At 42.6% G+C, this 13,429-nt stretch overlaps 1 protein-coding gene across 1 annotated transcript in view; it reads right to left on the minus strand.

Moving 5' to 3' along the window:
• The window catches only part of TBX22 (T-box 22), a 17,028-nt gene extending 4,029 nt beyond the window's left edge, over nucleotides 1-12,999 (minus strand). Inside the window, exons 1-6 of the mRNA XM_015818789.1 lie at nucleotides 12,849-12,999; nucleotides 10,288-10,435; nucleotides 7,355-7,456; nucleotides 5,421-5,595; nucleotides 2,462-2,626; nucleotides 1,420-1,582 (exon numbers count right to left, since the gene is read on the minus strand). Of these exons, the coding sequence (XP_015674275.1) occupies nucleotides 1,420-1,582; nucleotides 2,462-2,626; nucleotides 5,421-5,595; nucleotides 7,355-7,456; nucleotides 10,288-10,435; nucleotides 12,849-12,999 (904 nt within the window). The remainder of the gene's footprint in view (nucleotides 1-1,419; nucleotides 1,583-2,461; nucleotides 2,627-5,420; nucleotides 5,596-7,354; nucleotides 7,457-10,287; nucleotides 10,436-12,848) is intronic.
• Nucleotides 13,000-13,429: the final 430 nt, after the last annotated feature.

Consider the following 13,429-nt stretch of genomic DNA (forward strand, 5'->3'; position numbering starts at 1 on the left):
TCTAACTCTGCTTCCTTTGTGGAAAGATACAGACATCATTACTCTGCAAGTGAATTTGGACTGAGTTTTTGCTATAAGAGATTTCTGCTCGTCTTCCTATCTTTGATTCTGCCCCACAGAGAATATTGTTCTTGAAAGTAAATGCAGTTGTACACATCTGGTCTCAACAGTCCAAGTGCATCTGGAAGAAACACCATGCTTGACTCACAGGGTTGGCATTGCCAATGCCACACAAATCTTTGCCTACTTTGGCAAAAGAGGACCACATCTGCTGAACATCTGGTCCACCAATAGAGAGCCAAGCTGCAAGTAAAAGAAATACTGGCCCAGGCACACGTATGGTTCCATCAACCATCCAGGGTCTGTGGTCCATATGAAAATCATTCTTCATCTAGATGGCAATGGTGGACCAAATGGACACAAAGGCTGATCTTCTGACAAATTTGGAATCCTATGGATCTCTTTCTTGGATTGTTTCCTGGCTGAAATTTATACCATCTGCCCTTCTGATAGGCATGCTTGATCCCATGTCCAACCATTTTGAGAATGGCTCATTGTGCATGCACCCTTATGCTGCCATCCTATTTTGATACAATATTATAGTATTTAATTTGCATCCAAATCCTGTCTTTTCCTCCAAGAACACAAGATAGCCCCTATATTGTCTTTCTTACACATCACTGCACTGAAGTCAGTTAGAGTAAAAAGTGAAAACTAGCTCAAGTAGATTTTTTTTACTCATCCATCCATCCATCCATTAATTCATTTGTTCATTTGTTCATTCATTCATTGGATTTATATGGCTGTCCACTCCCTCTCAGCTACTCTGGGTGCCTTACAAACAACTTTCCTTGCAAAGGACTTGGAAGTGGATCTATCCAGTCTTAATCTGAAACACCTTAGCCTATATGGGATTGCTAACTACAACCCCACAGATTTCTACATTTTTATCTCAACCATCCTTGGGAGAGAAGAGAAAGGAAGAGAGAAGGAGAGGGAAGGTGCTGACAGTTTAATGTAATATGAATGTTCAACACATAATTGTCTCTCCCCAAAATGTAAGCCCTGGTATTTATCCAGGCTGCTAGCTTTGAGCGATTACATTGATCAATTAAAAAGCACAAGTCTTAAAAGCGGAACAAGTAATCCCCTTTGATTAATCAGGCCAGCTCAGAATAAGGCAAAGATTGTAGCATTCGCAAAGGGAAAAACTGCTTCAGGGTCCAAAGTTTTACCCATTCCCTCTTTGCCACATTGATGAAAAAGAAACTGATTTTCACCACCCCTTCGGTAGCCAAACTCCACAAACATTTTAAAAAGGCACCCTTTAGGCTGACACAGTAACCTGCGTTCTTTGGAAGACGCACATAGAAATGTGGGAAAAAAGAAAGGAAAGATTGCTGAAGATTCAATACTCACTTGGTCGCTCTGTCCCAAAATGCTTAAAATCTAAGGTCAGAGATGGTCTCCACGGATAGGATTCCAAAAGTCCATCCAAAACTCCTCTGCAACATGATAAGTTGGAAATTAGACTTGCATCCCCATGGAACAAGGCCATTGGAAAAGCTATTGGAGCAGAAGCCTAGCGCCCCATTCATGAGAATAAGCACAAGGGTGGGTTTAACCACATATTTTTGGACAAATTACAATGCCTTAGTAAGGCCACACTTGGAATACTGCATCCAGTTTTGGTCACCACAATGTAAAAAAGATGTTGAGACTCTAGAAAGAGTGCAGAGAAGAGCAACAAAGATGATTAGGGGACTGGAGGCTAAAGCATATAAGGAACGATTGCTGGAATTGGGTATGTCTAGTTTAACGAAGAGAAGGACAAGGGGGGACATGATAGCAGTCTTCCAGTATCTCAGGGGCTGCCCCAAAGAAGAGGGAGTCAAGCTATTCTCCAAGGTGCCTGAAGGCAGGACAAGAAGCAATGGGTGGAAACTAATCAAGGAGAGAAGCAACCTAGAACTAAGGAGAAACTTCCTGACAGTTAGAACAATTAACCAGTGGAACAACCTGCCTCCAGAAGCAGTGAATGCTCCAACACTGGAAGTTTTTAAGAAGAGACTGGACAGCCATTTGTCTGAAATGGTATAGGGTTTCCTGCCTGAGCAGGGGGTTGGACTAGATAACCTCCAAGGTCCCTTCCAACTTTATTATTATTATTATTATTATTATTATTATTATTATTATTATTATTATTATTATTATTATTANTTTATTTCTTTTGCATCTAAATCTTGCACAATACCTAAAAGAAACAGCTGTGGGAGAAAGATAATCCTTTTTTTAAAAATTTGCTGTAAGTTCCACCACAATTGTATCCAAAAGGCCTTAATAACCTTACAGGTCCACCACATATGGAAAAAAGTTGCATCTGGATGTCCACACCTCCAACACTTGGATTCATAATTCACATAAATACGAGACATAGTTGAAGGATCCAAGTGCCTTTTACCTGCTGGTTCTGATAGGCGGTGACCGTCGTAAATTCGGTTTCTTTGAAAGAGAAAGTCTGAACACCAGCTGCAGGCAAAGATGGGGTCTGGGAGAGATCAAACCGGGAATCCTGGATGATAATGTGGACTCTGGGCTTGTATTTGTGCATCGATTGCAAAATTATCTGCAGTCCACAGAGAAAGAAGAGGAAAAAACAATCAGGAAAAGTGACTATTATCATTCTCAAATTTTGAGATTTAAGAGCTGAGAGTTCTACCTTGAGCTTGGTTTACTTAAAAATAATCCTCATTAAATTTTCCTTAAGAGCAAACAAAGATGATTAGGGGACTGGAGGCTAAAATATACATATATTAAAAAAAATACAAATATGCAGGAATTGGATAAGTATAGTCTAGTGAAAAGAAAGACTAGGGGAGACAAGATAGCAGTGTTTCTATTTTTGAGGGGCTGCCACAAAGAAGAGGGGGTCAAGCTATTCTCCAAAGCAGGGCTTTTCAATCTTTTCACCCATTGTACCACTTTTAGGGTATGGCAATATCCGAGTACCACCAGTCGCCTAGCAAGGTGTCAAAAACTTGATGACCCCCCCCCAAAAAAGAAAAAAAGGGATAAAGTGATGAAGTACAGGTAGTCCTCGACTTACAACAGTTCGCTTAGTGACTGTTCGAAGTTACAATGGCACTGAAAAAAGTGCCCCCCAAGGCACAGCCGAGCAAGACACCTGCCTGCCTGCCAGGCCGCACTCTTCCTCCTGTCCGAGGTTTTCATTGTTGTGAGCATTTCTGTTAAGGATTGGCAGCGGGGGTGGGGTGGGGTGGTGTTTGGTTTTTATTCCCCCCGTCTGCTGGGTGGTTGCAGCAGGTTTTGGTCACTTCACATGACTCTGGGACACTGTGACCGTCATAAATATGAATCAGTTGCCACGCATCTGTATGTAAATCACAAGACCCTGGAGATGCTGCAACATTCCAGCTGATCGGCGCTTCTTCTGGGCTCAACGGAAGCGCCAGGATCAGTGCCGAGCTCCAGCTGATCGGTGCTTCTTCAGGGCTCAGCAGAAGCGTCAGGATCAGTGCCGAGCTCCAGCTGGAGCCTGGCGCTGATCCTGGCACTTCCGCTGAGCCCTGACAGCCCTGCAGCTCCAGCCGTCTCTCGCTCAGGCTTGTGCGGTGCTGCCACCGGTTCAGCTCATTCCTCTCCCCCGCTACCACTTTTCTAGAATGGTCGCGTACCACCTGCCAGGTGCCAATGTACCACAGGTGTACCCATACCACTGGTTGAAAAGCCTTGCTCCAAAGCACCTGAAGGCAGGACAAGAAGCAACGGATGGAAACTGATCAAGGAGAGAAGCAACCTAGAACTAAGGAGAAACTTCCTGACAGTTAGAACAATTAACCAGTGGAACAACCTGCCTCCAGAAGCGGTGAATGCTCCAACACTGGAAGTTTTTAAGAGGAGACTGGACAACCAATTGTCTGAAATGGTACAGGGTTTCCTATTTGAGCAGGAGGTTGGACTAGAAGACCCCCAAATCCCTTCCAACTCTGTTATTCTATCATTTAAAATGAGTTCAATCACTTGAACAAGGTGAAATTTGGATGACGAAAGGGTAAATTCTCCTTGTGGTCTGCACTAATGAGGTCTAGTTCAGGACTAAAACCAGAAAGAAATCTTAGCTCAAATTTTCATGCACTTGAAGAGTGTTTTGTTTTCTGTTCACAAGAAAACAAGATTGTTGTTGGCAGCTCTAAAAGGATCACTCCCCTTCTTCATGGAAAAAAAAAATCCCTTCCAAAGGTTTATTTGGAAAACTGAAGGGTGACATAGAATAATACACTCTACTTGAACTTACAGTGCAGCTAATAATGATTAGGTCAAACTTAAGCTTGCTTGCTTGCTTGTTTCCCACCCATCTTGCCTCACCTGTGGTACATCAAAGATTTCCCTGCTTTGGGGAGAGACAAAAATACTGCTATCCGAGCCAAGATACGTTTTACACACAGCTAAGTTGTTAGGGCATCGGTAGGAAAAATCTCATCCTCACAATCTCTTTTTATCTGACATAAAAATTAAAAATGATTTTCTCTATTTTCCTCACGCGCAAAATCTATTTTCAAGGCTAAGATCAAATCTGGATTGCAAAAATCCAGTTTGCCACTAGATGGCAGCCAAAAATGCTGCCCCTTTGCTGCCCCTTTGTGGTCATCTGAGTTTTGTGGCGAATTCCTTCCTTCCTTCCTTCCTTCCTTCCTTCCTTCCTTCTTTCCTTTCTTTCTCCCTCCCTCCCTCCCTCCCTCCCTCCTTCCTTCCTTCCTTCCTTCTTTTCTTTCTCCTTCCTCCCTTCCTCCCTTCCTCCCTTCTTTCTTTCTTTCTTTCTTTCTTTCTCTCTCTCTCTCTCCCTCCCTCCCTCCTTCCTTCCTTCCTTCCTTCTTTTCAAGGCTAAGATCAAATCTGGATTGCAAAAATCCAGTTTGCCACTAGATGGCAGCCAAAAATGCTGCCCCTTTGCTGCCCCTTTGTGGTCATCTGAATTTTGTGGCTAATTCCTTCCTTCCTTCTTTCTTTTCTTTCTCCCTCCCTCCCTCCCTCCTTCCTTCCTTTTCTTTCTCCTTCCTCCCTTCCTCCCTTCTTTCTTTCTTTCTTTCTCTCTCTCTCCCTCCCTCCCTCCTTCCTTCCTTCCTTCTTTTCTTTCTCCTTCCTTCCTTCCTTCCTTCCTTCTTTCTTTTCTTTCTCCTTCCTTCCTTCTTTCTTTCCTTTCTCCTTCCTTCCTTCCTTCCTTCCTTCCTTCCTTCCTTCCTTCCTTCCTTCCTTCCTTCCTTCCTTCCTTCCTTCCTTCCTTCCCTCTTCTACTAAGTCTCCCAAGGCAGCCATCTTGCTCTAACTAATGGCAGAGCTGGCCCTACTTTCTTCCCTCTTATTCCATTCCTGGAAAGTAGTAGCCTCAAATCCACACCTACATGCCCTTTGTCGTCCATCTCATTGTTGGTTAGCTTCACCCGATCGAAGCTGATGATCTGCCTCATCCACGTCTCTCCTGAACAGGGGGAATCCGGGTGCATATAAAGCCGGGGTGTGATGCACGAATGGTCCGTGTTTCCAGCCACCATCCACTGGGAGCTGTGATAGACATACCTGCCAAACGGAACAAGGGGCAGCGCATCACTGTTTTGGTTGAATAAGACACAATTGGCTGATTTTACAACAACCACCATTAAGCCATGAATCGCAGCTTAAAAGTCAGAACATTAGGATTCGTGTCGTAGACTACGCCAAAAATTACATCAGTCACATTACAGCTTAACATATGGGAAACTAAAGCAGTAGGTCTTGAGCCAAGGACCCCCCAATTAGCTTGGGAAATCAATTCACTGTATTCTACTCTCCACTGAATAACAGCAATCAGCATTATTTCTGCACTGGAAGTTAGGCTAATCATTCACAGTCCACTTAATCAACTAATCTTTCTTTCTTTCTTTTTTTTGCATTCTATATTTCTTATTCCCAGGATTTGATCAACTTAAGTGTTGCTTCTCCCCTTTTCACTTTTAGCTCTGCTGAGCTGACGGCTCTATCTCAGTCCCAAATTCAGTGGGAAGAGAGTTTTGTGTGGTCAAAAGCTCCAGAAAGAGGCCTTTTGCTCTCTTTCCTCCCTTCTTGCTTTGGGCACGTGGAAGTGAGGGTGGGTGGGGGGGGGGTAGGCTGGAGAAAAAGAAAGAGAAAGAATTGTGCATTTTGGAAAGATGGGAGAACTTTGTAGCCCGAACTCTTCAAAGTTTCCAAAGTCGCAGGGACTTTTTTCCATTTCTCTGCCAACTGGTGTTTGTGATCAAAGGCCTCCCTCAAAGGGAACAATAAGAAGAGCAGGGAAACAGACCATCTTCATTAATTGATAACTGCTTTGCTTTTCACTCTGTTCAGAGCGGGTGAGAAGAATCCAAGCAAGTTGGAACTGGAAATTATTGTTTCAGATTCCAGCTCGGTGTTGGAGTTACTTACAAGTAACTGCCTGTGTATTTTGCCAGTGTGTAGAAAATATAATGAAAAGGGGGGGGGGACCTGGTTTTATAAATTGTATATTCAACAACCAAATCAACTAGGAGGAGACAAGTGGGGGCGAAGATAGGCTTAAACTGCAGAGGTTCAGAAGCGAAAGAAGGAGCCCCAAAGCAAATCTAATGAGTTGTGAATTTTGTGAGTTGTGTGCCCTTTGCTTTGCTCCCAGGCAAATGGGTTCTAACAGGATCTCACTGAAGGTCTTGTTGACATGGGCAAGGAGAACCTTCCTTTTCACAGGCCACTAAAGGGGAGAACTGTTCTCCAAATCTAATATCTCCAAGAGGGACGGGCAGACCCGTTCCCAAATCTTCCCCAGATGAACCCGACATGGCTGAACTGATTTAAATCTAAAATCTGCCGTAAATTTTCATTCATTCATTAAGAGGAAGGAAGGAAGGAAGGAAGGAAAGAAAAAGAAAGAAAGAAAGAAAGAAAGAAAGAAAGAAAGAAAGAAAGAAAGAAAGAAAGAAAGAAAGAAAGAAAGAAAGAAAGAAAGAAGGAATTTGGCTTAGAATATAAGTTTTTAAAAACTTATGTTCTCCAAATCTAATATCTCCAAGAGGGACGGACAGACCCATTCCCAAATCTTCCCCAGATGAACCCGACATGGCTGAACTGATTTAAATCTAAAATCTTCCATAAATTTTCATTCATTCATTAAGAGGAAGGAAGGAAGGAAGGAAGGAAGGAAAGAAAAAGAAAGAAAGAAAGAAAGAAAGAAAGAAAGAAAGAAAGAAAGAAAGAAAGAAAGAGAGAGAGTTTAGCTTAGAATATAAGTTTTTTTAAAAAATCCATAAGTTTATGTCCTTTGGGAAAAAAATCAAAACTTTTTTACCTGTATCTTTTCGAGTCCACTGGGACCACGTCTATAGCAATATAATATTGTTTCACTGGATCCAGACCTTTTACTTTAACTCTGACCGAAGGAAACATTCTCCTGCATGAAACAAAATTTGTGTTACCTTACTGTAACATTTCACTTGCCAGCCTCACAACTTTCTGCAACTTTCAAACAAGCTGTTGGGTTTTTTTCCCCCAACCCCAAAGCATTTATACCACACCTAGAGTATTAATCTGTACTACGCATTTGGGGGGGGGGGGAATTACAAGAAAAAAGAAAAGATAGATCAATGTAAATTGCTTGGCTTTGTAGAATTACGTATTTTCATTAGTAGGAGGACCAAATTCTTAAAAGTTCCCTGCAGTTGGTCAACGGGAGTAATTATAAGCTGCAATTTGGTGAGGTTTTTTACTTGGAAGAATTTCTGGTTGAACATAAAGGACTTTTTTTTTGGCATATTTATAAATCAATTGGTTGTGTTCAGTACTCTTCCTGCCTCGTTTCCTACTACTGCTCTCTCCACAGTCCCATCAGGAAGAATATTAAGAAGTTTGAGGATGCTTCTGAAGAAAAGCAATTTAAATGTTTCCTAGTTCTCATAATTATCTAGGTAAATGAAAGAAGTATTGCAAGTAGCAATGCACAAAATATCAATAGAAGAGAATATTTGTAGCTCAGAATTGAATTGTGGGGTTCTTTGTGCTCTCTGAGCTTGGTGGTTTTCTTGCATATGTTTCATTACCAACCAGGTAACGGAGGAGGAGGAGGAGGAGGAGGAGGAGGAGGAGGAGGAGGAGGAGGAGGAGGACTACTGTGAAATTTGTGGTGCTTGGTTGTTTGCTTGCAGACAATTTATTACCCAACTAAGTAACATCATCAGTTCTTGGGTAATGAAACGTCTGAAAGAAAACAATTAAGCTCAGATAACACCAAGAATACAGAATACCTCTAGAATAAGATTTGCAGATAAATAGCCGAAGAAAAGCAAAATAGAGATAAGAGTAAGCTCCTTACTCTTTCACAGTTTCACAGTAATGATATTTAATTTTGTTTTCCAAATGTTTCCCATAAACAGCCCAGGTAGCCCATGCTCAAGAGTGCCACTGTGGCTCTCCAGCTTTGCTTTGTTCCTCTAACAACAACAAGTGTTCTAGGGTTCAGCGTTGCTAATATTTTTGCGTTGTGGGGAGGGACATTTAATGAAGATGGAACATTAGGAAAGTCATCTGTTGCCCTCTTGCGTGAAGAAGGATGGATTTTTAACACTCACTTTAGGAGAAGGGCAGATTAATCCTAGAGACAGCAAGACGTGTAGCCCTTTTGTGAGTTTTAATGCTGAAATGACTACATCTGACTTATCGATGTCATCACCGTTGCTGTCTTAAGTAGTTTGTTTAAGCCGGTAAAGAGCATCTGATTGTCCAAAGGAGAAAGCATGGAGCCAAGCCAAAACAAGGCATTGTGATGTAATTCTAGCAAACTTGAAAATGCTTAAGCCCAGTTTCACAGAATTCTTGGTGTTTTACTGAAGACAAATTACTTTAAAATGGTATCATATCAGTTCCCTTTCTATACAAGTGATTTATAGCACCGTCTAGTCATCATTATGGTGATGACTTCTCATGAAACCATGATTGAAGTAACTACAGTTTACTGAGTAAAACACTCTTTTATTTATTGAGGGGTTTGCATCCTACACAAAGCCATAACTCATTGCTCAAACGAACCACACCAGCTGCGTTCACACAATAAAGAAGCATCGGTTTCCAAGCAAATTTGACTCCTGAGGTCATTATGACTCTAGCCATCTAGTTTTAGTGACAGGGCGGTTATGGTTTGAAATTGCTTTTTTGGGGGGGATGTTATTATTTTATTATGATTATTTTCATAATCAAGTCTGTGGCCCTGAGATACTCCGAATGTTTTTCTTATCTTAAGTACTAATCAGGTCCAAACCTTCTTAGCTGGGACCCTGATAAAAGTTACCCAGGAGTTTCCATTGGCTGAGGTGAACATTGCATATCTTGTCTTACGCATGTGTGAACCTGATCAGCGTGAAAATATTAATTTCAACGAAGCTTAATGTTTCTGCTCCCAATAGCCACCAACGGTAGCTATAATTTATTTAATTGGCTCAATTATTTTGGACTGGCAGAGCTGCTTGACCCACAAACCAATCACTGGGGCTGAGTTTGCAAAATGCTCTAAACTAAAAGATGGCTTGTTCGACGTTTAGATTTAAGACCAGTGGCCAAGTGGCTTTTTTCTGGTTGGTTTTCACGCAACATTGTGTGTCACCCGACATGCTGTGCCCAACAAATCCACCACACTATGGATTAAGATAGTAATCTGAAACCCTGTATACATTTCCAGGAAGGAAGGAAGGAAGGAAGGAAGGAAGGAAGGAAGGAAGGAAGGAAGGAAGGAAGGAAGGAAAAAAAAAGAAAGAAAGGAAAGAAAGAAAGAAAGAAAGAAAGAAAGAAAGAAAGAAAGAAAGAAAGAAAGAAAGAAAGAAAGAAAGAACAGAATTGGAAAAGACCTTGGAGGTCTTTTGATCCAACCCCGTACTCAAGCAGGAGACCTTATACCATTTCAGACAAAACATTGTCCAATCTCTTTTAAAAATCTCCAGTGATGGAGCATCCAAAACTTCTGGAGACAAGCCCTTTCACTTATTGTTTGTTACTTCTTGTTCTGCCCTCAGGTGCTTTGGAGAACAGGTTGACCCCCTCTTCTAAGGACCACTAGTCCAAAGAGGTACAGTGTGTGAATATAGAATAAAATCATATCCACATTTTGTGGTTTAGCAGAAATAAATACCGTTCTAGGACCGGGAGGATTTAAAGGCAGGATGTGTACAGCGGAGGGGAGGGTGGAGGAGACGAAATATGTGTGCCCAGGTGATCACCTACGAGTCTAGATCTTACCTGCCAGCTTTGGTGATGATCATTTCGGTGCCAATTTCATGAAATCTCTTCCACAGCTCTGAGCCTTGTAAGTCCACTTGGATCTCCCCAGTTTCTTCTCTGGCTTCCTCGCAAAGAGACAGCGTTATTTCTCCTTTGGTTTTCTTTTCTGGAGAAGAGAAACACGAAGAAGAAATAAAATGTGAGAAGCAATGGAAATGAGCTTTGATGCGTCTGTTTAATGGCTGTCGGAATAGAACAGAACAACAGAACTGGAAGGGACCTTGGAGGTCTTCTAGCCTAACCCCTTGCTCAGGCAGGAGACCCTATAGTACCATTTCAGACAAAAGGCTGTCCAATCTCTTCTTAAAAACATCCAGTGTTGAAGCATTCACAACTTCTGGAGGCAGATTGTTTCACTGATTAATTGTTCTAACAATCAGAAAATTTCTCCTTAGTTCCAGGTTGCTTCTCTCCTTGATTAGTTTCCATCCGTTGCTTCTTGTCCTGCCTTCAGGCGCCTTGGAGAATAGCTTGACTCCCTCTTCTTTGGGGCAGCCCCTGAGATATCGGAACACTGCTATCGCGTCATCCCTCATCCTTCTCTTCATTAAACTTGGCATGCCCAATTCCAGCAACCGTTCTTCATATGTTTGAGCCTCCAGCCCCCTAACCATCTTTGTTGCTCTGTCTTCATGGGACAGACTGCTGAGCTCCTGTTTCCTGGAATGACAAATTTATCCAATCGGACAGACAGCTAACCAACAGGGGTGAGTGCCAGTCCAGCTTTGCTGGCTGAGTCAATGCAGCCATTACCTCTTTAAGTGGGTCAAGAATGTTATGTGAACCCGGTTCAGAAGTTCACTGAGACTTCCTTCTGGGGTGTGTGTGTGCAGAGAAAGATGATAATGTCACCCCTTCCTTGAGTTGCTCCAGGGCTTTCCTCCCTTAAACAAGGAAGATAGTCCTCCATTCGTTTTAGGTTACCCCATTAGAAGCCTGGGCGGGAATGTCAATAATTCTCCTATAGCACCTGGAGGAAATAATAATTCACTTACATATTATGTTCTCAGCCCTGGCTTTTATTTCTCTCCCAAATGAAAAGTGGCCTGGGATTATTGGAATTGCAGAATTGTTCAGCAATTGAAATCTGAAATTGATATTTGTTATTGGAAACTAAAGGTCTCCTTTATTATTATTATTATTATTATTATTATTATTATTATTATTATTATTATTATTATTATTATTATTATTATTGGTTGACAAGGAGATTTTGTTTTATTATTTTATTTTATTATTTATTATTGTATTAGAAAGAGTACAGAGAAGAGCAACAAGGGTGATTAGGGGACTGGAGGCTAAAACATATAAGGAACGGCTGCTGGAATTGGATATGTCTAGTTTAAGGAAGAGAAGGACGAGGGGGGGACATGATAGCAGTCTTCCAGTATCTCAGGGGCTGCCACAAAGAAGAAGGAGTCAAGCTCTTCTCCAAGGCGCCTGAAGGCAGGACAAGAAGCAACGGATGGAAATTAATCAAGGAGAGAAGCAACCTAGAACTAAGGAGAAACTTCCTGACAGTGAGAACAATTAACCAGTGGAACAACCTGCCTCCAGAAGCTGTGAATGCGCCAACACTGGAAGTTTTTAAGAGGAGACTGGACAGCCATTTGTCTGAAATGGTATAGGGTTTCCTGCCTGAGCAGGGGGTTGGACTAGATGACCTCCAAGGTCCCTTCCAACTTTATCATCATCACCATCATCACCATCATCATCATCATCATCATCATCATCATCATCATCATCATCATCATCATCATCATCATCATTATTATTATTATTATTATTATTATTATTATTATTATTATTATTATTATTATTATTATTATTATTATTATTATTATTATTATATCGATGCAGGAGGCGACTCTCCTGTGGCCCGTTTCCCTTTGGGCTCCATGGACCCTAAGTCTTGACCCATATTCCTCTCCCTCTATTCCTCTCCCTCCTGTCAGTTTCTCTCCTGCGGGCGGCTTTAACTTAGCAAACAAGCATGCTTTATGTTTGTTTTTAATTCTGAGAAATTAGAATTAATTTCTAATCAACAAGGGAGGGAGTCAACACAGAACCCGTTCACCTCGTTGCCTGGCAATGCTCCATTAGCGCTAACCTTGGTTAGCGCGGGTTTTTTTTTGGGGGGGGGAAGGAACAAGCCTGCCAATCAATCAACCAGAACAGAGCTGGAAGGGACCTTGGAGGTCTTCTAGTCCAACCTCCCCCCTGCTCAAGCAGGAGACTGTCGTGGGACCGCATTCTGACTGGTGAATTCCTGATCCTATGCATTGCCCAAGGGTAACTCAGTCGTTAAGTTGACCCCAGTCCTAAAACTTTGCTCTTTCAAACTCCGGGAAACAAATGGGAGAATCCTCCCCTCCCCGGGCGCTGAAGCTTGCGCGGGTCAGAGTAGGGAAGAGGGGAAAAAAAGGGGGGGGCTTCCGTGGATTTAGGGGTCCCGATCCTCACTGCTGCTGGACTCCTGATTAAACCTGGAAAGAGATCCGAGAAGAAACGGAGCTTACCGGGCGCTTGGCTTCTCCGAAAAGCCGCTTTTTCCGTCCGGGTCTCGGAGGAGAGATCCTCTTCCAGATCCTTCAGCTTGCGCTTGGTAGGATTGGCGTTGCCCATTAAAACGTCCACGGAGAAAGCGTGCGCCCGGGAACTCAAAGCCATCGCCGGGGTCCTTTTTGCGGTCGAAGAAGCGCCCCCCAAAAAGGCGCGCGCAGAGGGAGGGGGGGGAGAGTGTCAATCAAAGAGGAATCCCTCTCCTCCGATCCAGCCTTCGGTTGCGATCCTGCCTTCAACCCGGACGGGAGTTCTCAGCCCAGCGCGGAAACAGCTTCTTTAAGCAGCTTCACCCTTGGTTGGTTGGTTTTTTCTTTGGTTTTTTTGTTTTTTAGAAGTTGGGCCGCATCACCGGCAGGATTTTTTCTTTACAAAAATTCTCTTTGCTCGGTTCCATGCGAGCCTCAGAAGCCTGGCGAGGGGAAAGAACGAGGGCAGGTTTGCTTCGTTTTTCTTCTTCTTTCTCCTTCTCCTCCTTCTTCTCCTTCTCCTTCTCCTTCTCCTCCTCCTCCTCCTTCTCCTTCTCCTTCTCCTTCTC

The sequence above is a fragment of the Protobothrops mucrosquamatus genome, unplaced genomic scaffold (genome assembly GCF_001527695.2).
Source record: "Protobothrops mucrosquamatus isolate PMUCROS unplaced genomic scaffold, P.Mucros_1.0 scaffold790, whole genome shotgun sequence".
Lineage (NCBI taxonomy): Eukaryota > Metazoa > Chordata > Lepidosauria > Squamata > Viperidae > Protobothrops > Protobothrops mucrosquamatus.